At 33.7% G+C, this 25,466-nt stretch overlaps 1 protein-coding gene across 2 annotated transcripts in view; it reads right to left on the bottom strand.

The window, feature by feature from the left end:
- Positions 1 to 1,055: 1,055 nt before the first annotated feature.
- Positions 1,056 to 25,466, bottom strand: part of LOC137394354 (peroxisome proliferator-activated receptor delta-like) — a 38,136-nt gene continuing 13,725 nt past the window's right edge. For both annotated transcript variants that reach the window (XM_068081068.1, XM_068081067.1), the window contains exons 5-13: positions 20,186 to 20,292; positions 18,329 to 18,482; positions 13,887 to 14,020; positions 9,857 to 10,099; positions 8,688 to 8,799; positions 6,687 to 6,865; positions 5,384 to 5,486; positions 2,967 to 3,050; positions 1,056 to 1,430 (exon numbers count right to left, since the gene is read on the bottom strand). In XM_068081068.1, coding sequence (XP_067937169.1) covers positions 1,210 to 1,430; positions 2,967 to 3,050; positions 5,384 to 5,486; positions 6,687 to 6,865; positions 8,688 to 8,799; positions 9,857 to 10,099; positions 13,887 to 14,020; positions 18,329 to 18,482; positions 20,186 to 20,292 — 1,337 coding nt within the window. In that variant the 3' untranslated portion in view covers positions 1,056 to 1,209. The remainder of the gene's footprint in view (positions 1,431 to 2,966; positions 3,051 to 5,383; positions 5,487 to 6,686; positions 6,866 to 8,687; positions 8,800 to 9,856; positions 10,100 to 13,886; positions 14,021 to 18,328; positions 18,483 to 20,185; positions 20,293 to 25,466) is intronic.

Raw genomic sequence — 25,466 nt, forward strand, 5'->3', positions numbered from 1 at the left:
ACATGTATTTGTAGATCCCGTATATTTTAAAAGGAGGAAACTAAATCTTTATAAAGTAGAGCTTTTTGATGTCTTGAGGGGAAATACTTATTCGTAGGCTGTTTCTGATCTTGAACTATAGCCAGGTCTAAATATCCGCATGTATCATTGAAGATTTTCGTATGCGCCCCTTAATACTTGATGGTGTATTCTAACACTAGCAAATGCGCGGAGAATAATTAATCGAAAAGACAACTCCAAATTATCCCTACGCATGCTTCGTTAGTGGCTTATAGGTATGTAGCTACATAATAAATTATGTTATAGCTTATAGGTAAATGAATGTAAGACGACAGCTTTTAAACCCATTATAGTTCAACTGCAAATAATGCCTGATAGCTTTTCGCTATAACTTGAAAATGTCATATAGCCTAAATTCTTGCACATACATGTATATTTTCAAGCTCATTTACTGATCTCATGTTTTTTCTTGCTTTTGGCAGTTCAACAATGTTATTTATTCTAAAAGCATAATTTGATGTATGGCTTTTGTCACAACTGTCAACAATTTTTCTATCCTAGAATATATAATCCTTACCTGAGATTTTAGCCAGGTAGATGCAGGAATGTAAAAATTCAGTCATCTAACTTCAGTCATCTAACTTCATTCAATGATATACAGCCCCCCCTAAGTGGGGGGCTATATATCATTGCTTTAATGTACGGGTATAATTATAGCGTGAAGTTGATAACAAATTGGATTATAAGTTTTTGTAAATCATTGGGTGTTCAGTAAAGTATTTGTGACTCTATCATCCAGTCACATAACTCCAGCTGCTGATGTCCTTTCCTATAGTATAGGACACAAAATGACACTTCTCAGTTTCTGAGTATAGGGCCTATATTCAGCAACTGAGAAGTGTCATTTTTTGCTGTCTGTCTAACTTTACTATAATGGTGGATAGCAAAAACTAGCCAGCAGCTGATAATAGCTAGATGTTGATGTTGTTAGACAAATTGCCAAAGTATTTTACTATTTTATGCAAGCTGTAGTAAGTTCAGTGAAGTCTGGTGTTTTAAGTATATTTACAGTAGTATTTCAGCATTACAACCAGAAGATAATACCTTAAAATTCATATTTACATATGTAAAGTGAAAACTATATAAAAAAACATAGAAAAATAAAAACTGGCCATCAAAAACAAACAAAGTAAAGTTTGACATTATCTGCTATAAACAACTACGAGCATTCTGAAGCCAGGGTGTGCTAGAGAACATTTCTCTATACAATGCTGGAATAACTTGTGCACTTTGAGCATGTGCAGCGGCGTATTGAGGATATTGCTCTATAACAGTTTTGGCAGCTGCGGCGTGTTCTTTTGCTGCTTTTTGGAGAATCTGCAGAAGACTGTTGAGCTCCTGCAGCCGCTGGGTTGGATCTGGATGAGTAGCTGCAACAACACAAGACACATCTGGAAACCGAAAGACTGTTTCTAGCTGTAAATAGTTCTCACATGAAAATAGAGCTGATGTTTGGATTTACCAGTATGTTCAGAGAAGGCTTTAACATTATCTAAAAGGGTAAGGAGCGCTGTTGGTAGAGAACACAACTCTTGATTGATGAACCATGTATTTATTTAGAGTCATAGCAACACATTTCTTGTTAAGTTATAAGCAAGTTTACAGCTTTACTTGCTAAATGTTATTATAATACAACAACTAGTCTTTGACCTTTACTTGAACATAATTAAAAGGAAACATAGTTTTAACATAAGAAACATAATTGAAGGAGCTAACAGTAGCAAATAGCAGCATAATAAATAGGTAAAATCTGATGTTTAAAAATGATGTCATTTCCTGTCAGAGGTCGGGCAGTGCTTTTTGTTGGCAATAACTGTAGACAACCTGATGAACAAATGGCGGAAGTATCTGATGAAAGAGCTAGAGACAAAAATAAAAAAGATGAATGACTATCCAAATCGCAATTCGCAATAATATTCAAAATTGTCACTAAAGGTTTACATATAAAATTGATGTTTTCAGATAATACTTCTGATACCAGCATTGTCAGTTCCAATGATATTTTTTGGTTTGGTAAACTTTGAATGACTCAAGTTTCATTGAGCTAATCCTTAATCTCATTAACAATAAAAACGATCATTGGAAATAGCCAACATATAGATCACAGGATACCATTGGCCAGTACACAGCTACTCAGTATTATTACGAAATACTAAATATGTAACCATAAATCGTTGAAAAGTAAATGTTTATGTACAAGCTCAGCCTATCTAGCCACCAAATCTTAGACTGCATGCCTTTTGATAAACATCCAAACATGGACATGAGTTAAAAAGTTAAGGCTAGACTATAAGTGGTAAAAAGCATAGAAGGTCATGTGACCACTCAAACTAAACACACATAGATGCAACACAAGACACATAGACACAAGACACAAGACACAACTAAATGTACATAGCCATTGCAAGCTACACTTACTTCTTACTTAAGATCAATTATGGTTCATCAGTGTGACCTAATAAGAACTAATTTGTATAAAAACAATAAAGAATAATAACAATTATTTAGTATAAAGTCAAGCTCGTTTAGACACCAAAGCTAAACATAAAACAGAGCTGGGACAATCGGAAATCAAACTCTAATATTGCTAGCATAACTCCATAGTCATAAATATGTACAGTATATAATTGCAGTATACCCAGCAGACATAAATGCCTATGCTCCCCATCAAATGGCTTTATAATAATGGGTGAGTAAAACATATCTCCTTAATCAAAAAGCACAACCATCAGGCAATTGTTAAATTATTTATTAAATTGTTGTTGTGTTTGTTTACAAAAGAGCAACTTTACAATGTCGTTTGTAAAGTTGTGTTTGCTGTTTTGAGATAAAAGGTTACTCAAAGCTGAGTGACAGCTTTTTTGTTAGATAATAGTTTTAAAGAGTTTAAAGAAACCAGGACTTACCATTGGTCAGTAAGATAAGCATGGCCATGTAGTTGTTGTATAACTGCGTAACAAGGTCTGCATTCTTCAAATCATTTCTGTTGTCTGCAATGATAACACTATGCTATACCAATTGCCAAAGATATTCAAAACAGACACAAGTGGAGCTTCCTAAAGTTCTGCTATTTGTAGAGGGCTCTGTTAGTAGAGAGTACAACTCCAAGATGATGAGGCGTGGATTAAGAGCTCACACACAGAATCTTTGTGCAGCCGTCAGCAATGTTCTGACCTTTAATTGCTGAGTCTTGTTTTACTATAATTCTAGCATTTGGTTTTTATTCTCAGGAATGTAACTGAAATTACTCACAGTAGAAAAACAGTAGTATAAAACATAAATAAAATGCCGCATTTAAAAACTATTTTTGTGCTACTGGCAACAGTTCTAGTTGAACTTATAAATAAATGTCAAAGATGTCTGATGACATGTTTACAGAAAATATTGTACTGCAAAGTGCGAGCCAGCCATTGACAAATATGATGACTAATATGATGACATGGGCAAATTGTGGACATTTTCACATCTCCACAGTTTATCTGATATCAGATTCATCCAGCCCATAATGACCAAACAACTTATGGTTGGATAATAGCAGGTCCAGCAGGTGCTGTAACCCACATCTGCGTGTGTGTGTGTGTGTGCGCGTGTGTGCGTGTGTGCGTGTGTGCGTGTGTGCGTGTGTGCGTGTGTGCGTGTGTGCGTGTGTGCGTGTGTGCGTGTGTGCGTGTGTGCGTGTGTGCGTGTGTGCGTGTGTGTGTGTGTGTGCATGCGTGTGTGACAGAGCGTGTGTGTGTAATTTATAGGTGAAACAGAAAATAACACATGCAAACATAAAAAAGGGACTTTAGATAGCTCGAGACTGTCAGCAGGACAGCCCTGCTGACAGTTTGCTGAAAAACTGACAGTCATAAGTGAGCACCAGTAGCACCACTGTCACTGGTCACCCACAAAAGCTTAGCCAGCTCCACTTTTACAACACTTAGAGCCAAGCAATGAAAGTCAAATAAGCATTTATTGAATAATTTAGCTGCAGTGAACAACATAGATCGTTGATTTTTATTAGTTGTAAAGTATTGTGTTTTAAAAGAATTGCTTGTTTTAATCTGGTACAGTAGCTGTGATTAATTAACATACGGTACTTTGAAAATCAACGCTTTTAAAACTTTGGTAAAATGGTAAAACTTCGGCACAAGCCGGAACTCAAAAAGCGTTTTTACAGACATTAATTTTAATGAAGAAAGGCTATGAATTACTGATGCTTTTGTTTTAATTTTTGAAATAATCTTCACAACTTTTTTTGTAATAGCAAAATCTTTTCCAACTTTGATGAGCCAGTATGGCCCCAAAACTTTATTCCGTAAACCATGTGAGGGTAAAAAAATGTATAGTAAAGGTCAATCATTGTTTTGGCGTTAATGTATCTTCTCACATGGTGCATCATCAAAAGTACACACTGTAACTTACTGGTTAACTCTATAATATGGCTTTGAAACTATAGTTGTCACCATTTGGTATTCCTAAAAACTATGTATGATCTTTACAGAAATTGTTATTTGGTTAATAAAAAATAAACAAAGTGAATCAAGCAAATTTGTATGAAGGTTCTTAGAGTTTAGAAGTGATATTTTTTTGGCTGTTTTGGATAGGATTATAGGATTATAGGATTATAGGATTATAGGATTATAGGATTATAGGATTATTTGCCAAACACCACTTTTCAATTTTCTTTTATTCAGTTTGCAAAATGTGAGAACCAGTAGTAAAAACGTCAGCAAAAAGTATGCAGTTTAGTGATGGAGGACAATTCACAAGATCATTAATAAACATAATGAATAACGATGGGTCCGTGGTAGAACCTTGTAGAACACCAATTTTACATGTTTTACATGTAACACATCTATGTAAAATGATTTGATCCAGATTTGAATTATGCTGGCTATGGTCCATTTCATAATCCACAAAAGCCTTTGGTACTAAGGCTAATTGTTAAACAAAACTTTGTAAACAAATGCAATGCTTGGTATCAGCATGGTTCAGTATCTCATGTCTGGGTTTGCTCAAGAAGTCAAGATATATTAGTATTTATTTTTACCTTTATATGGAGATAAATATGTTCGCAAATACTTGTTTTTTCATAAATACTTGTTTTTTTCAACTTGTTTTTTATAAATGAAAATACTTATCAAAATTTTATCTAAAATGGCATCCGAATGCATAAAAATAATCTAAAGTGACATTTAACAATGCTAGTGAAGTACTACAATGGGGTGTTTCACTTGTGAATATCCTAACAAAAAACGCAAAGGGCATCAACTCATAATTTATTTCCTTCAAATAATGCAGAGCCAGAACTGGGTTAGTCTAAAGCATCTTCACCAACCTGTATTGATGGTGACTAGAACAGCAAGCAGCCCCAGTTCCTCTGGACTGCAGGCTGTAGACTTGATCTTTCGTCCAATAATATCAAAATGATAAATCAACACCTAAAAAACCAATTTTCTAATTTACTATTTCAATTATTTAATGATTCTAAAGTTCCTATTTTATCTAAACTAGAACAGATCTAAAGCTGTACTAAAACTCTAAAAAACATCATTAAACTTCAACAAAGATAGATTAAATCAAAGCATCAAAAAAAATCTTAAATATTTTAACTTAATACATCACTGGAATTATTTGCGTTCGTGCATCATTTGCATAGATGATGCAGAAACTAACTGTATCAGCCGTAAGTGTTGGCTTATTGCATCATTGATGCATTGTGCCAGCATTTACAGTTGCATTAATTACTGCACTATATGACTTGAAGAGTAGGAATATACAGTAGCAGTATATTTCTGAAATCAGCATATAGCAAGAGCAAAATCCAAGAAAAATGTCTTTAGGAGTTATCTATTCTTGAAGGTTATATTAATAAAAGCATGACAAAGATTCTGAGCTAGAAAGTATAGCCATTTTAAACTATCATATAATATACTCCGGCTATGCATGCATACTCAGTGCTGGCCTGCATTTATATTAGTCTTAAAGGTTTTTTATTTTTCATTGATAAGTGCTTTGTTAGAGAAAAATAAGGTTTTTTGTTAACATAAAAGCAAAAACTATGTATGTCATAGCATAAGATCTACGCAATTTTTTATGAGCGGATGTTGCTGCAAGACCCAAATAGATGTACATCACTCATTATTCTGCAATCACCGCCTTGGCCTCTAATTAATACCGTGTGAATACTCTGTAATAGGATCAGTGTCCAGATGGTCCCAACTGACTCATTAGATTAACGGGCTATAAAAATCAACTCTCAAAAGGGCAGTTTGCTTATGAAAAAAGAGATAACAAGTTGCGCCATGTGTGATAAAGACAGCTGTTATGGTTGGCCACAACGCATTCGCTAACTGGAGTTGTCCCACTAACAAATATCTTGTTAGCATTTACATTAACTCTTCCAGCTCGTTCTAATGTGAAAATAGAGAAAGCTGTCACTTTTCAGATATGTCACTAACATGTAGTCATTTTCATTAGCCAATGAGCTCATCATTAGGACTAAAGCAAAAAACTTAGTGTCTAAGTTTTTGTTCCAACTTAAAACTCTAAGGCTACTGTCATGTTGATTATACCACATAAAGATAAAAGCAAGCAATATAAATAGAGTGAGGATAACATGTTAATTTTTTTTAACAAACCTTATATGGTGGATAGATATCAGTAAATCGTTTTGGTACTTCTCCCCATGACTTCCAGGCGAATAGTCGATATCTACCGGTACTCAAGTCGTATTTCTGTGCCCAGCAGAGAAGGAGAAGACGATAGAGAGAGCACTTGGTGAGCAACACCTTGTCTTCCATGGCTAGCAGTGTAAACCCTGTGACAAAGGTGCATAGTAAGTCAATAAACACTTACAGTACAGTCACACATCATGTCTCACTGCACATGAGTTATTCAAGATACACTAGGTGCCAATAATAATAAAGCTAATGGAAAGAGAACAACTCCAAGAGGTGCGTATTAATGTCTGTGTGATATGGCTCAACGGAATGTTTCAACCAACTGTTGGTCATTGACATGTGACCTAATTTGAGTGTACTTTAATAAACTTTTATATCATTGTTACAAATATCCAAATTTTTTGTTTGTATTATAAAACTGTATTTTAACAAAACTGTAAACTGGTACAAAGTAATTTTTATAACACTTGTATTCAATTCACTGCTGATTATTTTTGTGCTGGTAATGCAAATCTATGAAATGTGCCATGTTTAGTTTAGCATGTGTACAAATAAAATGTTAGCCAGTCTAATTATTTAGCCAATGGGAGTTTTAGTTTTACTTTAAACCTTTATACCAATCTATATATTTCTCAAACTTCGTGTGTCGTTGTCGGAAATCAGGCTGTTTAATAGATCTTAAAATCTTGGAAAAAATATTCCATACCGAAGAGGATTCGAACTGAGATGAAGTCATTCACCAGTCTGACGCCTTGCCCACAAGACTACAGAAGTCGAACTGCTAATCTGCCAGTATAAGTCATTATATCAGAGCAAAACCTAACTGGTTTGTGGATGACGCGGTCATAGCATAACGTCACGATAAGCTGTTCACTCACATTAAACTGGCTAATAGCAAAACTCTCACTACTTCTCATTGTTTATAAGACAAAAAACTTTACTCATGATATGTAGTTTGAAAGGTAGAATGGCAAATGTTGTTATATGTTGAATACAAATCAATTTTCTGTCCAAATACTCTTCTATTACACGGGCAACGCCGGGTGGCACAGCTAGTCTTACTATATTACTACATCTGGCTACTTTCAAACAAGTAACGCATTCACTTGACTTTAACTGAATTAAGTAACTAATAAAACCAGAGAAGTACACAAATGTTTTTGAACAATGAAAATGCTGCCCATAGTTACAATGCCATCTGAAAAATTTTCCAAGTGCAACAGTTCGTCTAAAGTGGCATCTTAGTGGAAAAGAGAAAATATCAGACATTATTTAATCACAATAGTATGTTCACTTTAGACTAAGTTGCCAAAAAACTTTTTTAAAATAATAATGAAAATTAAACCATAAAAACAGTCAATTTGATAAAAAGTGTTCCCAATTACTACTTAAGAAAGAACGATAACATATTACATTTTTTTAAAAGCTCCATCATAGTTAGCACTAATGAAAAAAATACAATGCTGACATCATAGACGTCACAGACGTAAACCGCATCAAATGATAGAATTATCTTAGTTCGCTCTACATCTATGATCCGTATTACACAAGCAAACAATGTTTTTGTTACAAATTCAGTACACTTTACAAATTACCAACCACATTTTTAAATGGATTTAGGGATCTTATTAGTAGCTAAAAACTACATTGATTTAAAACACTTCCCAATGGTTTTATTAGCAGGTTTTACAGAAACATAGGAAGTACGATTTGTTACATTGCATCAAGTAATTTTAAAAAGTGGATTAAGAAAGTTAACCTACAAATTCATTAAAAGGGTCATAAAATAATCAAGTACCAGCCTTTAAATTATCACTGTATAAAGAAATGCATATACAAAGCAAGTTTAGACCACAAGATGTTTAATAGACACGCAGCACAGTAAGGACAGATAACTTCCTAAGCAAAATTAAAGTGATCATCACTAGTGTTCAACAAACAGAGATATCAGCTTATCACCTTTGACTTTCTTTGCAAACGAAATGAAAATTCGGAGGCCTCTCTGAAACTGCAAGAAGTTAGCTTGGGAAAGAGCCATGTCATCATGCAAGCATTCGACCATCTGTTCATCCTGCAGGTACCATAGAAGATTGGAATTAGCTTCAGATCATAAGGCCTGACAGAGCAAGGTTGTCAGGCCTTAAAAGGAAATAACTTCATCATTTCTAAGCAATCAATATAAGGTGGTACTAAATACTTTCATTAGAAATCACTTATTGAAAATGACATCGTAGTTGACACATATCTTATTTCTACAGTTCTCTGAGCTGTAGAACTACAGCTTTTTAGTTCTTTTGAACTACAGAGCTACAGTTTTGTACTTTTAGAGAGCTCTTGAAATTGTTTGGGTTGTCAAAATTGTTACAATTGTTAATAATTTAACAATTTTAAAACTGTTAAAGCTTTGCAACTCTAACAATTGTTAAAATTGCAAAATTTTAACAAATTGTTGAAATTTTAATAAATTTTAACAAATTGCTGAAATTTTCAACTAGTAAAACAGTTTTTAAACAAGTATTGGGTGATTGACAATGGCTAATCACAATTAACAATTTAAAACATTGATTGCTTAATATCCTATTCATCATAGTTAAAAAAGAAATGAAACAGAGAATTAATAAAAGAATCCGCTGGTTGCCAAACTTAAAGATAAGACAAATCCAATCAGTAAAATCTGTTAAGATCAATCTATTAAACTTTTAGCAGGCTTCCAGAAAACTTTTTTTGCTTTAATGCTACAAACCTTGTTTAATTAGAACACTTATAAACATTTAATTATAATTAACACTCATAAATAGACAGCTAATACAATAAGGTATTTAAATAAGTTTAAACTTGAAAAACCTAGCATATCAGTTATCAAAACTAAAAATAGATTCAAAGTCATGAATTGGACAATTGGTTGAGAGCCTTGACAATTAAGCAAGATTATAAATTGCACATTATATATTATTTATTTATTATTTATTTAGGTAATATTATTTCATCTATTTATGATTTATTTAGGTTATATTATTTAATCTATTTATTATTTATTTAGGTTATATAATTTCATCTATTTATTTTTTTATCCTAATTAATGACATTTTTCAGTTGTCTAGGAATAGCGTGAAAAGTTTTTAACATACGTTATTGGCTATGGAGACTTCTGTGCATGACTCTTGGAACAAGCGAGCGAGCTCCCAGATAGAACTCTGGCATGAGGCAAAGTCTGTAGGAATGGAGAGGTCAAAAGAACAAGACTTGAGACAACTGATTGAAAGATCCATCGGAAGCTCAGACACGTCTGCTGGACTTTGGAGGGATTCAGCTGAGTCCTGAGAGTCGACACTTAGTTGAGAGGAGGATGTGGAGAACCTTTTCATGAGAGTCTATCAAAATATACAGTTTATAACATAAATACGTTTATAATAACCAAATACGTGAAACACGGATAAATTTATATTATCAACTTATAATACAGATTTGTCATTGTCTGTCTGTTAGTCTGCTTAAACGCTATTTAAAGATGTAGTTGCGTCAAAAATGAAATTAGGACCCATAAAAGGCTAAAACATCAGCTACAATTTGATGCCATTTTTGTCTTTGTAGACCAACCCTGTCCAGAGATATATGCGTTTGAATGAGGCCCTCTTTTAAAAAGCTCACGTTCCAGCGGGTGCCTATTTCGTGACGTCACAAGCAAGGTATCTGAAACGAAACCACGAGCAATAAATATGAGGTCGATTCGTTAGCCAATCATGTGTGCGAAATTTTTATATAGGCTGTAATAAATGTTATCACTCGTAAAACGCGTTGTCTGTGATCTCGAAGATTCTCATCGCTAGAGAATTCATTCCCATCGTTACTGATTCAACGCGTTTCAACAATTACTAAGTTATACATAGTTTTAAAATGGCTTCAAGTTCGAGCGACCGCCACTCAGAGTTATCTGAGCAACTTTTAGTAAAATATTAGAGTAGACAGCATATGGCCAAAGCTGACAGGCGTCAGCAGCGTTTTGCTGCAGAAGAAGACAGAATGGAGGTAAATTAACTTAGAGTCTTCTATACTTTAGTAAATGTAATATTTTTTATAGTCATAAATACATATACTAATTAATAAAATGATAATTCTTTGCTATCTCCAATCATCGTTTCATAGCTTATCTGCCGTTTTACCTAGCTATAATATTTTTTTCGAATTTTCTTTGGTAAATTAGAGTCATGATTACAAATTATTTTCACTCGTAGGAAGTGGGTAAAATCGATTGATCATTGCAAATCTTTAATTTCCAGAACCAAAGCTTCGAATCGTTGGCTTGGCGTACTTGTGCCTTTATTAAATGTTTATTCATTTTTAAAATTACACTCGCAATCTATTTAACTCCCAATTTGGAAGCTGTCAATAGATACGCTTTAGAATGACATATCTATGAATGACATATTTATTGCATCTACTTTGTTTACATTTACTTGTTTTACTGATTACAGAATGTTTATGTCGTCCCACCAGCCGAAGAAGCTTTGTCAGTGTGGAAACTGCCATAAAGGAGAAAGCGAGACTTGAATGCGTGCTGGATGATGTTTTGTTTGAGTTTGTTGCAGTAGATGAATTTGTCTTATTGTATCAGCTAATACTATGTGAGTGGCCACGACTTGATGAATATTTTTAATAAAAGCTTTATGCCGAGATGAAAATATTTTTGCTTGTAAAAATTATATAATAAAATAATATTGTTGAAGATAATGCAAAACATGATTTGCAGAATATTGTAGTGAATCGGATATGGTATATGGGTGTCCGCAGAACTGGAGAATGTGAGTTCAAATCCAGTTTGCAGCAGACTTCTCATCCTTAAAACTCTATCCCTGTCTATATTCTTTTCAAAGAGGTGGCTTGCTTATTTCAATTATTTAGCATTCGGTAAGAATACTAGTAAGAAACTAGTACGTAGGCAATAGGTTATAGGCGACATAATGTGGGCGGGCTTATGGGAGGCTGTATATCGTTTATATGGGTAGCTGCAGAACTGTGCTGATACAAAGACCGCGTTCTATATAGAGTGACTTGACAGAATTACCGTAGAATTGGTAGTCGGTACCCAAATGTTTACACAACATTTGGAGAAAGTGAGTAGAACAAACTTTCAATTTTCGTTAATTGAGGCCTTTTAAACATTCATAATAATGCATCTGTAGCAGGATTTAAAATTTTATTCTAGCCAACACGAGCAAATACAAAATAAGATATATGCCAATAGAGCCGCGTAAGACTAGACTTTTATCGCAAATAGCCGATGTGAATACGAGAGATAGAGACAGGTTGCCAAACGCGTGACATCATTTTTGGCGAGGCTGGGCACGTTTTTGTGGCCTGAGCGTTTTTACGGCGATCAGATTTTTTCGGTTTTAATCTTCAAATATCTTGGCAATGCGATCGCGTAACACAACAAACAACATATCAACTGATAGAGAGAAAAAAATGCTTTCTTTTAAGATCAACTTAAATTTTGACGCAACTACATCTTTAAGCAGACTAACAGACAGACTGTCTCACACATTCACATTCACTAAACTTCACACGCATAAATATTATGTATTATGATTATATGAATTATAATTATTGAAGTATTATGCTCTGTGCCTTCCAACAAACTGCTTAAAGTATTTTGTGTGAAATATTTTTGGCGACTCGGTGTGAGGCACGAAGAATATACGTTTTAAGCTTGGACAAAGTCAACTAAAAAGTACACATATGCGTGTGTAGATGTATGTGTATATCTGTACAAGTGTAAACATTTGTGGAATTTATTAATAGAGATGTCTGCGTGTAACCAATGTTGCTTTACTCATATTTAATTAACCAAAGTTTAATTTTTTAGGAATAGGTAGAGTGAGTGACCATCATTAGCTAGGCATGTGGAAACATACCTGCCAACTCTCACACATTGGGCGTGAGACTAACGCAATCACCCCAAAGAAAAAATGAAAATGTGTGAGAAATGCATGAAATTTTTGCCCCATTTTCCACAATTTTATATATACTATCATTGATACGTCAATTGCCCCAAAACAAAATCTCACGCAATGCCCCACTCTTGGGTTGGCAGGTCTGTGTGGAAATGTGTAAGTATTTTGTTTAAAGAAAAAACTAATGATAAATTTTACACAGGTTGTTCTATTTTCTACACAAAAAACGGTTTTTACAAAAAAGATCTCTGCGAATTTACAAATATGTTACGAGTTCATCAGAAGTCTGAGTAAAAGGGACAATTAAATATTTATGATGCTTCCTGGTACTTATACCTTGGAAAACATTGTTTCAACAAGATGAGTTCGCTAATAATTATATACATGTATATACTAACAAAAAATAAACAATGTACATATATACATATACATTTATATATACATACATAAATCAATTTATCAGTCTATAATCAATTTATCAATTATATATAAGCTAGACAATCTTTGATTAAAAGATTTATATTTTATTAAATATAAAAATAAAACTTCATCTGGTTCCTGACAACCAGCTCTTTGAACAACCTACTAATTAAAAGCTCGAAAATATACCTTTGCGTGCGTTAAGGACAATTGCGTCCATGGAATTGTTGTAAAATTGAAAATTAAAAAAAATTTGGGTAAAATAAAAATAACATTGATGAAACAATAAATAAAATTTTTATAAATAATAAATGACTATAATTGACAGTTAGAACCTAAGATTCCATATGAAGCAAAGAAAAAATTTTAAACAGACAAATGAGTTATTTTTTCTTAGTTTAAACTCTTTTGTATGACTGCCACAACTTGAGCTCCAATTTCAAATCTGGGGTTGTATAGCAAACTTGTAACAGGTACTTAGCACTATTGCTGATTTATGTTTGACCTAACAGCCCTTCAAGTAAGAGATTCACACAATAAACGGCGCAACTAAAATCAAAATGAGTATTATTAATAATTTTTAATTTTAATCACCGTTTTATTTATTAGTAGTATAAACTTTCAAAAATTGGCCTACATAGAAAAAACTTTTTTGTATGCTTTCCAAAATGGCGTAAAATCTCTATTTGAAAGCAATTACATTTATTTATAGCTTTTCTAATTTTTAAAAACTACACGTTTTAATAACAACAAACAAAAGAGAAGCTAAAAAAGACGCTCGCATTACCGATTTTCCTTGAAGTCTGCTGGTTATATCGGAGCTAGACTGAGATGAAAGTTCTGCCTCCTCTCCTTTGATCAGTCTATTCTCGACTATTCTGGCATATCGCACACTATTCGGTTGACGACCAATTCTTGCGGCTACAATAAAACCATAAGTCTGAGAGAACTGATTCATTTCACCCAAACACTAACTACATACAAAAAATAAACCAAATTTGTGTATTTCTTTGAGCTGATATAAATTCCTAACTACGGGTTGCTGTACTATATCACTGAGTTATTTAACTAAAGCGATAATGAGCATTCGTTGGGTGTTTAAAGAAAAAAGGAAGAGAAATGCCCAGGAGTGGCTACTCAGGCCATTGAGTATATTTTTGACCTGTTCAGTGAATGATTTCTTTCCAATTTATGTTACGATTTGGTGACCAGTTCAAAGATGTTGTGAACAATTTGCCATTGAAAGCAAGTTTAAATGCAAAACTAAGAGTTGTCTTCTCATTAACTGTAATAGATGCAGTAAGAAGAAAAGAGCAGGAGAGCTTTGTGTATTTAACATAAATTTTACCACTAGATTTATACAAACTTTTGCATTCAATAATTTTGTTGGTTTATGAATTCAGTCTTACTTGGAGACCTTTAGAATTGTTACCATCTTATTGGGTTGTTGTTGAATATTTTAACATTTTAGAAAGCTACCATAAATTATAAATCAGCTAGTTTGACGATATCATTATGCTTAAACATACATAAAAAGGATTTGTGAAAAATCTTGAGAAAGTAACCTTGTCGTTCAATATATGTCTAGCCCAAGCATTATGAAATAAAAACTTTTTATATAAAGTAGAATGAAAAAATCGATAACAAATTGATCATTCAGTGAAATCTCCCGAAACACGATTTTCAACTTGAGTACAACAAATCATGGTCCTGTGTGAACAAGACTTTTATGAATCATAAAGGCTTCCTCAGTTTTATTGGTAGTGCCAAATTGAAGTTACAAAGTTTTTCAAATAACCTTAGCTGCCAAGTAATTTTCTTGCTAAATTTCCACAAATTAGTCTTCTGTTGGCAAAACAGTGGAGTGGTGTGTTGGCAAATCACCAGATTTGAATGCCCAAATGTTTACCAATGTTGGTAAATGACTAACCTATGATGGTGGGTATAAAAAGACACACTGATTAGCTCAGTTTATTCCATGGAAGAAAATTAATATTTTTGTATTTCTGAATGTTGAGGCATTATGAAAGTGCAAGGTTTACAATAAAGCATTTTCAAACACATCTAGGGATGAAGTCACATCAACCAGCGTGGGTTTTTCTCGCACTATGGCAAATACCTAAATTTTTAGTGACTGAAACGAATTGACTTTTATTTGAGGTAAAAAATGTAAAGATTTGGAAATTGTGATTGAGTGTTTTATAACTACAAGTTTTGCTCCAACGAGCAATATTTCTAAAAAAAGCCAAGTATACAGTAGAGCAAACCCAAACGCATCTAGTAAGCCATACGCATAAAGCGAACTTATATGCCTATAAGCATGTTCTAAACCTCTCAGTTTTTGTGTTTTCACTTTGTCACAAACTCAGCTAAGAATCAACAGGTAAACTGTAAGAACATTCTTTTTCATGCCTGAGCCAATGTAGTAGTAGTAATAGTAGTAATAGTAGTAGTAATAGTAGTAGTAATAGTAGTAGTAATAGTAATAATAGTAGTAGTAGTAATACCGCTACAGCAGTATTACTACTACTCCTACTTCCAGTAGTAACAATAGTAGTAATATTAGTAGTAGTGGTAGTAGTATAGTAGTAACAGTAGTAACAGTAGTAGTAATAATAGCAGTAATAGTAGTAGTAGTAGTAGTAATAGTAGTAGTAATAGTAGTAGTTGTAGTAACAGTAGTAGTAGTAATAATAGCAGTAGTAGATAGTAGTAGTAGCAAAATCACTACATAGTAAAGAATAACTTTGACTACTCAACAGCCAGTATAATTTATGTGCATAACTTAGTAGCAGAAGATTAACTGATAACATCTTGTTTGAGGAATGTAGGACAAAATAACAACTTAATGATACCGTAAACAGTAGCCTATATGCAGTGGCTAAAATCTAATGATTGAAGTAAATGAAATATGCAAGTTATTGAACGGAGCGATTGATTGGCTTGGTGAAGGAAATATTTAGATATAAAAGATAATGTGCTGTGCCTAGCCAAAATTTAAAATAGTCATTATATATTTAGTACGCACAGCAGCGATGACTGATGACTATTCCCGAGGGCAGACTACCGACTAAGGCTACAAATGGTTATTTGTCTACTTTATAATTTCCGATGATTAATTGCCTTGACCAAACTGCTTCAACACAATGACTGGCAAACAGTATATACATGTATGTCTAGGTATATCTACACAATAATGCTAACATAAATAAATAATTTTGCCCGGAGGAAACAAAAATAATTAATCACATTTGCCATAACTGTGCTCCTGTTTCTTGGTTACAAAGTCTTTACAAAAAAACAAACATTTTGAAGTCGCAAAGATAATGTAATGAATATTAGTCGGAGAAATTCTTTACAAATCTATCGAAATAGACACATCTTTTAACTTTGTCAATATAAGGCTTGAGCATTACACATAGATGTTATAATAGCAGATTGAAAAAAGTTTCAAATGATTAAACAAAAAAATGTTTGGAGTTAGTTGTCAAAAAATATAACTCTCTTAAAAAATATAGATTACAACATAAAATATAAATATACAACATTATAGATTATGACATAAAATTAATATAAATATACGACATAATATATATTATGACCTTGTACAGTGACTTGCTACCTGCATCCTTTCCATAAGTACCAGATAGCTTTGGTGTAAATATGAAGACATAGAATTTAAGACAAAAAATAACATATAATAATTTTTATTCGTCTAAAAGAAGATAGACAACAGATTATACAAAAGTTTAAGCTTTGATATGAAATATTAGACCAATAAGCACAGCTAGTAGCTTTTTTATACCAAGGATGGTATTGCAACACTAAAACACTATATTAATACGTTTTTGATGATAACAATCATGTGTCATTCTTTATGAGTTGTTACGCCCATGTTATAGGAAGCAAATATAACAGTTTTCATTGCTACATTTTACGGCAAATACACGAAACTTAATAAGTTTAAAAAAAGTTCTTATTAGAAGTAGTTTGTCACAGATGTTCATCTGACTGATTTATGGTGTCAGTTGTTTGATATGTCTGCCAATACTTTTTACTTTAAATTTATTATTTTACCAAAGCATCATGGCAAAGAACATAATTTTTAAAAATACTTAATGCAAAATATTTTTACATTTTGAATCATTCTTAGATTTTGGTGGCACACCACATACTCTAACAAGTAACCCTTGACTTCTCAAGTGGATGACTACCTAAAACAGTTGATCCACTCACTTCAATATCATAAATGGTGCCGCAACACCGAATTCCAAATGAATCCACTTGTAGACTGATCTGTTTTTCAGGATGTTTTTGGTGGTATGTCAAAGTGTGAAGCTATTTATTAAATTTAAATTAAAAATTAATTAATTGAAATTAATAAATTTCACCAAATGTGTATTGGCCTACCAGATGAGTCTTTACGCTGATATGTGAATAAATATATGGTCAAAGTGTATCTAGGAATAACTGCAAAGATGAGTTGTGAAGCTTATCCTAGTCCACAGAAGAGAAAATAGCATTAATTACATAAATTCTTTTGATTATCATTAAAGAATATCCATAGTTTGCTAAACTACTAGAACTATGTTAATCCATAACTATGATAAGATGATGACAATTTAATCAACATAACCTTTTGACTTTCCCAAGAAAACTAAGGACACTGCTGTACTAACAGTAATCCATCAGTGATCGTTTGTGATAACAATGTTCACAATATCACAAACCCATCTGCATTTACATCAGTGAATAGTCTTCGGCAATGCCTCATTATACAATACTGTTGCTGATATGATGAAATAGTAGTACCACAGCAACAATCATGAATGGAAATGTAGATCGAGTCTGTGACAGCCAATCACCATTGTCAAAGTGGTGTAAATTGCACAAATTTTCATGGATGCGTAGAGAAATATCAGGAAAATTTAACAGCTGACATTTCCGTGTTGCCTCAATGATGCTATCAGTCTACGGTCCACATAGAAAAATCGGTCTACATAGAGTATAGACAAAGAGGGAACAACCCTGACACACTGTGAATCAGTGTGAACCAGCCTTTAAAGATTGATAAAATTAAGGAGCTCAGGCAAAATTTCTCTTCAGTAATGCACAGAGCTACTAGGCAAAAGAAGCCAGGATTCCTTTCTTTACCAAATGGCTCACAACAAACATCCCAGTAGCCGTTCTCCAACACCTTGGAAAATAAGTGACATACTAACAACCTACCATTCTTGGACATGCCGACAGCAAGACACTTTTGATAGCGACATGCTCGGCATTGGGAACGGGATTGAGCAGTGACATCACAACTCCAGTTGGCTGTACACAGAAGAGCTTTGGTTTTAGATAATCCACCCAAGAGCAATCGTCGGAAGAACCCCTAGATATGACATTAAAGACCTTAATCCCCGACAAGCTCCTTACAGCAAGACGGTCATGCAATCACATATTTGGATTTAAGATGTTTATCAGCTGGTATAGCACTGTGTAAAAAATCATAGACTAGTTTTGTGTCTAGTAGGTTAGTGCATGAGCTACGCTGGTACAATGCATTAATTACACCAGTGCATTGCCTAGTCTAGTTAACTGAATTACTTAGACTGCCACAGTGCATTATCTAATCTAGTTCAGTGTACTGCGGAGGAGCCTGCAGCAGAAATACTCCGTTGTAGGGATTTTACCTTAAACTAAATCCCTTAAAATACCTATAAATAGTTTAATCCATTCAAAGATTGTTTCAAACTCACGCCTTTCCCCTTCAAAATGAAAAGAACTAAACAAAACTCCTTAATTTACTGACTGCATAGTAACTGTGTATTATTATTGGTTTATATCAATAACTTCCGTTTTTTTCTTATCACTTGTACTTGATTTAGGGTCCATGATTCCAGTGATTTAATGGTGTGGAATGCATATCTTCTGTCAATTTAAATAGATTTTTTACTTTTGTTTTCACACAAGGTCTATGCTGCAAAGCAAAAAGAGAAAAATATTGCACACGCCTAAAATAAAGTAAAAACAATATAGATACTTCTGTATGTCGCTTTCTCTCAAATGGGTAAAAGAGGGAAAACGACACTGTATTACTTACACTATTGCAGCCCATTACTTACACTGGTGCAGTACATTACTTACTCTGGTGCACTACATTACTTACATTAGTGCACTACATTACTTACATTAGTGCACTACATTACTTACACCAGTGCAGTACATTACTTACACTAGTGCAGTGCATTACTTACACTAGTGCAGTGCATTACTTACACTAGTGCAGTGCATTACTTATACTAATGCAGTACATTACTTATACTATTGCAGTGCATTACTTATACTATTGCAGTGCATTACTTACACTAGTGCACTACATTACTTACACCAGTGCAGTGCATTACTTACACTATTGCAGTACATCACTTACACTAGTACAGTGTATTACTTACACCAGTGCAGGGCATTACTTACACTAGAGCAGTACATTACTTACACTAGTGAAATACATTACTTATACTAGTGCAGTACATTACTTACACCAGTGCAGTGCATTACTTACACTAGTGCAGTACATTACTTACACTAATGCAATACATTACTTATACTAGTGCAGTACATTACTTACGCTAGTGCAGTGCATTACTCACACTATTGCAGTACATTACTTACACTAGTGCAGTGCATTACTTACACTAGTGCAGTACATTACTTACACTAGTGAAGTGCATTACTTACACTAGTGCAGTGCATTACTTATACTAGTGCAGTGCATTACTTATGCGGGTGCAGCGCATTATCTAGTCAAGAGATGAAGTTTATTTATATTTGTGTAGTACAGTAATGAGAACAGTGTAATGCATTAGTCACTCTGGGGCAATGCATTAGCTACAGTAATGCGCATGGAATCATAAAACAGAATACAAGCACAGACAAGGCAGAGCTCGCATACACTACATTGATGCCTAAAAAGTCTATGCTATAGCAAGTAATACTAAGTGTGTTTGTTTGGCATTTCAATTATGAAACATTATGTGCAGGCTCTAGCCTGGGGGTAAGTAAGTAAATCTAACATATGAGACGTTCTGTTACCTTACAGCCCTCACAGGTTAGTACTCCAAAGTGAAAACCGGAAGAAGGTGACTGGCAGACCTTGCATGGTAGACTCTTTACACTGTGAGTGTCCAGAAGGCCTTTTCCTATTAATTACACAACGTACCATAAAACTTCTAATTGAACGCCATGGTGATCTATTTTTCAACCCTTCTCCTGTAGTGGCGGTCAATTGGAGGTAGCGTTCAAATAGAGGTGGCATTCCATTAAAGGTTTTACAGTATATACATGTCTGTGTCAGTTGAATGTTATAATGCTAATAGACTATATATTCTCACGTGTACGAGTTTATAGTAGTTCCAATTGTTACTCCAATGTCTATGCGGGTAAACTAGAATATTCTGGACAGCAGAAGAAGAACTGTTTAAGAATTAGGTCAGCTAGAACAACCTATTGCTTCTAGTTATGAGATTAAAGACTTCCAAAACAGGATGTGAAAACTAAATGCTCTAAAGTGACTTGTGCGAGATTATTAGACGTAGAGCTGTTCATAGCTGGTTGATGGAGGGGATATTACTGACATTATTACTACACATTTTTCATGAGATTATCTGCCTTATATAACAACATAGACATCGTTACCAGAATATTATCAGATTACTTTGCCTTTCAATAATCACTGATATATGAAAACCCCTTTCTACACTATAGCAATTATTAAGAGTTGTCCAACCCTTGTGGTCATAGATTTTGATCTATTGGCTGTAATACAAAATCTAGTGTTTGCTTTATCGGTCTTGTATTGTATTTTTATTATACAAACTGAATTATTTCATAAGTTAATGGCGTGTTACCATTACTAGTGTTTTGCTGAGTTATTTTTTAATATAATTCCACTGCAGAAATCTGTAATTTTTGGTAGACTGTCGCACATCTTCACACCCATGTGTACAACCAAGTTTGCAATAATAGACTCCCAATCTAACTCTTTCAAAAAAACGTAATCGTTCTTTAAAGAACTTTGGCACCATAGGCAATATGCAAAGAGCTTGACAAAAACATTGTCATGGACTTTAACCACACAAAAAATTCTCAGTTTCTCAATTTTCATGTTTTTAACGTGGCAATCTGTTTACCCACTACTATTAGAAAAATATTGAAAGTTTTTAAAATTTCAAGCAATTAACCTCATAGATAGACTTGCTCTGAAATCAATTGAAAGCTGTTTAATGGTTTCAACACAGTGCTTTGTAAAGAAAAAATATTTGGTACTGATTGCGAGTCAGGTTATTTTTAAGAACAAACTCTATGTATTTCAAAGAGAAGACAACTAACTGTCATTTAATCATCTACCATTTCACCCATTTAAATAAATTCTGCATATTTTATTTTTAATGTTTTCATAACTTTGTTACTAAATTAGAAAGGGTTGATGATTTTTATTATCACTCTGTGATATAAAATTATAATTTATTCTAAGATTATCTTTTGATTAATAATAGTTTTTATACATGTAAATTGAAGAAGTCATTCCAAAGAGACTTTTGATGTTTTTTGCTTTCGGCTTAGTTAATGCCCATCTGCATAAACCATTTTATGGCTGTACTGTTGGTTAAAATATTTAGATTTGTTCACATCGTTGAATAACTGTGACTTGACCTTAATCAATATGGATTATCATTTATTGATAATTAAACTAGATATTTGTGGTCCATCGTAATAAACCTTGCAGTATGATAAATGTCAAGTTTGTGTTTTCACGAGAACTCATATGGTTAAGGTGGGAAAACTCCAACTGCTTAATTTACTACTATAAGTATACATACAGTGCAAATGTGTTTTCATTCTATACTTATAAAATATTAATTTGAATAATCAAATTTTGTAAAGCAAATTTCTAATAAATAGAAGTATTACACACCATTTCTGGCTGGTGTTTAGTGGTAATAATTGTTACTATTGTAAATGGAAAATACACACAGTGTAATTAATATCCTGATTACATTAATTATTTTACAATTATATTTTGTATTAATTTTAAGGGGGAATGCAAAGCATATTATGGACATCCAAACTAAAACAAGAATATAGTTGACAGCATTTATCAGTTACATTGATCAATATAGTACCTTGTCAGTAGCGGAATTTATTAGGTATTCTCACCTGAATGATAGAAACTTTCACTTTATTATACATGTATGTACTGGTATAGGAAGCTTAGATAGTATTCTTATGATCAGTAGTAAATTTGTAGAAATTCATATATTCATTGAAAAGAATATTAGCCAATATTGATCCAAGTATCTGGCTTGCATAACACCACAATACAAAACCAATTGCCTTTAAAAGTTGTCAGTTGTTTTGAGGATCATCATCCATTATAATGATTATTAGATGACATATTCAAGCAGTAGAGTTGATCTCAGGTGGATGACCAAAACAGCCAAATTTAATAACGCACTGGTCAGCTAGTCGTACTATAGTAGAATCTTGGTATCACACATTTAACTGGGCACTGATCAGCTAGTAGTACTATAATAGAATCTTGGTATCACACATTTAGTTGGGCACAGATCAGCTAGTCGTACTCTAGTAGAATCTTGGTATCATACATTTAAGTAGGCACTGATCAGCTAGTCGTACTCTAGTAGAATCTTGGTATCACACATTTAACTGGGTACTGATCAGCTAATCATCCTCTAGTAAAATCTTGGTATCACACATTCAACTGGGCACTGATCAGCTAGTCGTACTCTGGTAGAATCTTGGTATCCCACATTTAACTGGGTACTGATCAGCTAGTCGTACTCTAGTAGAATCTTGGTATCACGCATTCAACTAACATTTTAAGTAGCATATGGGTGCACTCTTGCGTATAAAACTATGTAATTAGCATATTGACTAGCTTTACTTGGAATAATTAAAACTGTCTGCGATAAATGAAGCATGGATACTGACATCTGTGAGTCAAGAATCAACCTGCGCCTATCTATATATACTCGTAATCGTAATTATGGGACCACCTGGTAACATCTTCTGCATTTTTTGTCATAGATGACATGAACTCACTTTCTTCATTATCTTAGACCATACATACTATTCATATTTGATAAGTTTTGTAGCCCACCTGCTTAGATCTGTCTGCCACCAAAACTATTCTGAAGAATAAAAGTCTATTTGTAGGGCAGCCATTTTATCCTAACCTGTGATATATAATAAGGGCTGATCAACTAAATAGTAAGGCACTATTAACACTTCAAAGGCCACTTGTTTATGTTCATATAGTAGATGTATTTGTATGTTCTAAAACCATGTTAAATTAGGCCGATCTTGTCAATGAATGTAAACTTCGTTTTTCTCTCAATTTTTTGTCATAATGTGAAGATACCGTCATGTTTTGCTAAATCAAGCTGAAAAAAGCAGATGATATTTAATAACATTCGTGTGTGGAACATCCTTAGCTTTCTATTGACATGCATGTCACCATGATTCATCAAATAAATACTTGAAATATAAATTAAAAACAAATAACATGTGTTAGCTGTAAGACTATGCCTAAAGATTCTCTTTGCTGAGAGACATCACTAACTCTTAACTGGAAACTGGTTCAAACCACATGTATATACACTACCGAAGGAATACCTTCGCTTCCCGTAGGAAGGATAGCCATCCTAAACCCATCTGCTATCTTAAGTGCACTGATACATGTCGTGCTCAGACCCTAATCTAGCCCCATCAATCATAAGCGCCTGTCCTCATTTATAGTATATTGCCCTGCATCTGGATTGATAAAAAATTGACTTAAGAATCAAGCCTACCTCGCTCCGAAACTTCGACTCTCGCTCAAAAATCAAATAAACAATGACAAAAAGAGAAACGACAAAAAAATGGGACGTATGCATTTGTGGCTCTTTAATCAGGAGCTTTGGATCAGTTTATAAACTGGAGCTTCTAAAAAGGAAATATTTGAATATATAAGGTGTCCCATTATTCTCTTAACCCTTTCGCAAGTATATTAATTAATTGAACCTTTGTGTACAGAGTGAATATATTTGCAAAACGACTAGCAATTTGTACATAAGGATACATAAAACGTCATAACTTTTTTATTTACAGGAATAACTACATAAAATTTAAAATACATGTAACTCACACACATAGAAGTCACTACATTTAATATTTCTTAAAGCAGCTACCTTTGCACAACCCTACCGTCGTCGTGGATCATGACCGTAGGCACGTTCAGATTCATCACTATCGCTATCGGTTTCTGACTCTACATCGAAATCATTGGCATCAATATCGCTTCCACTGGAACAAGATTCATCAATTTCAACCACATAATCAGCAATATATTCCTCGTAGTTGGTTCTAGTAGCAATTTTTCGACGCAGTCGTTCGTTTTCCTTGCCATTGTTTCGTTTCGATAGTAGTTTTAGGCGTAGTAGTAGTCCGCGATAGAAGATGTTTCGGTGGTAGGTGATTGCCGTAGTGACCCTAAGAACTTTGTTCTTTTGTTAGGTTTGACTAACTATTATAGCGAACACAATAATATTATGTTTAGTAATATAAAACTGAAAGAATATTTAAAGAACTAAACAAAAATAGCCAATAACAAAACGGCTGACGGATAACGGCTTTCGGGATTTCCCAAACAACATAAATGTCTCTTTGCTCAAAACTTTGGGGGACATTAATGTCGCATCACTTACGAAAGGGTTAAAGCTGTACATATTCTCAGTACAAAAAACTTGCTATCTCAATCTTGTAAAATATGTTGTACATTGACATTGATTTAAAGAAAAATAAAAATGGAAAATGATCCTCTGAGACAGGCCTGTATTCCCTAGGGCGACTGGCCGGCTGAGCCACCCAAACTTTTTAGTGATCTTTGGCGACTAAGTACTAATAATTGCAGTCTAAGCTCGTTTACTTGGAATTTCCAACAACTATATTACTAGCAACTACCGAGCTATATTGTCTTCTTGGTGATCTCGCCAAATGAGTGATCTTGTGAGACTTTGTTAGGACTTGGAAACTGAACTTTATTGCTTATAGTGAGGGTGTAACGAAAACCTCCAAACTTGCATTTTTTTACCATAATATAGCCGAATCAAAACATTGATGAGGAGCATTATGGGGCAAGCTCGTCTAAATAATCTTCTAATATCACACATACGTATATAAAGATATTTAAATAGATACAGAATCAGTTGTGAAAAAATTCTGCCATGGATACATTAACCGAACCAGAGCTATTGCAATAAAAAAGTGATAGCTCTTGTTTTGTCCCTTACAGAAATCGTATCTTATCGTAATT

This window comes from Watersipora subatra, chromosome 4 (assembly GCF_963576615.1).
Source record: "Watersipora subatra chromosome 4, tzWatSuba1.1, whole genome shotgun sequence".
In the NCBI taxonomy this organism is placed as follows: domain Eukaryota; kingdom Metazoa; phylum Bryozoa; class Gymnolaemata; order Cheilostomatida; family Watersiporidae; genus Watersipora; species Watersipora subatra.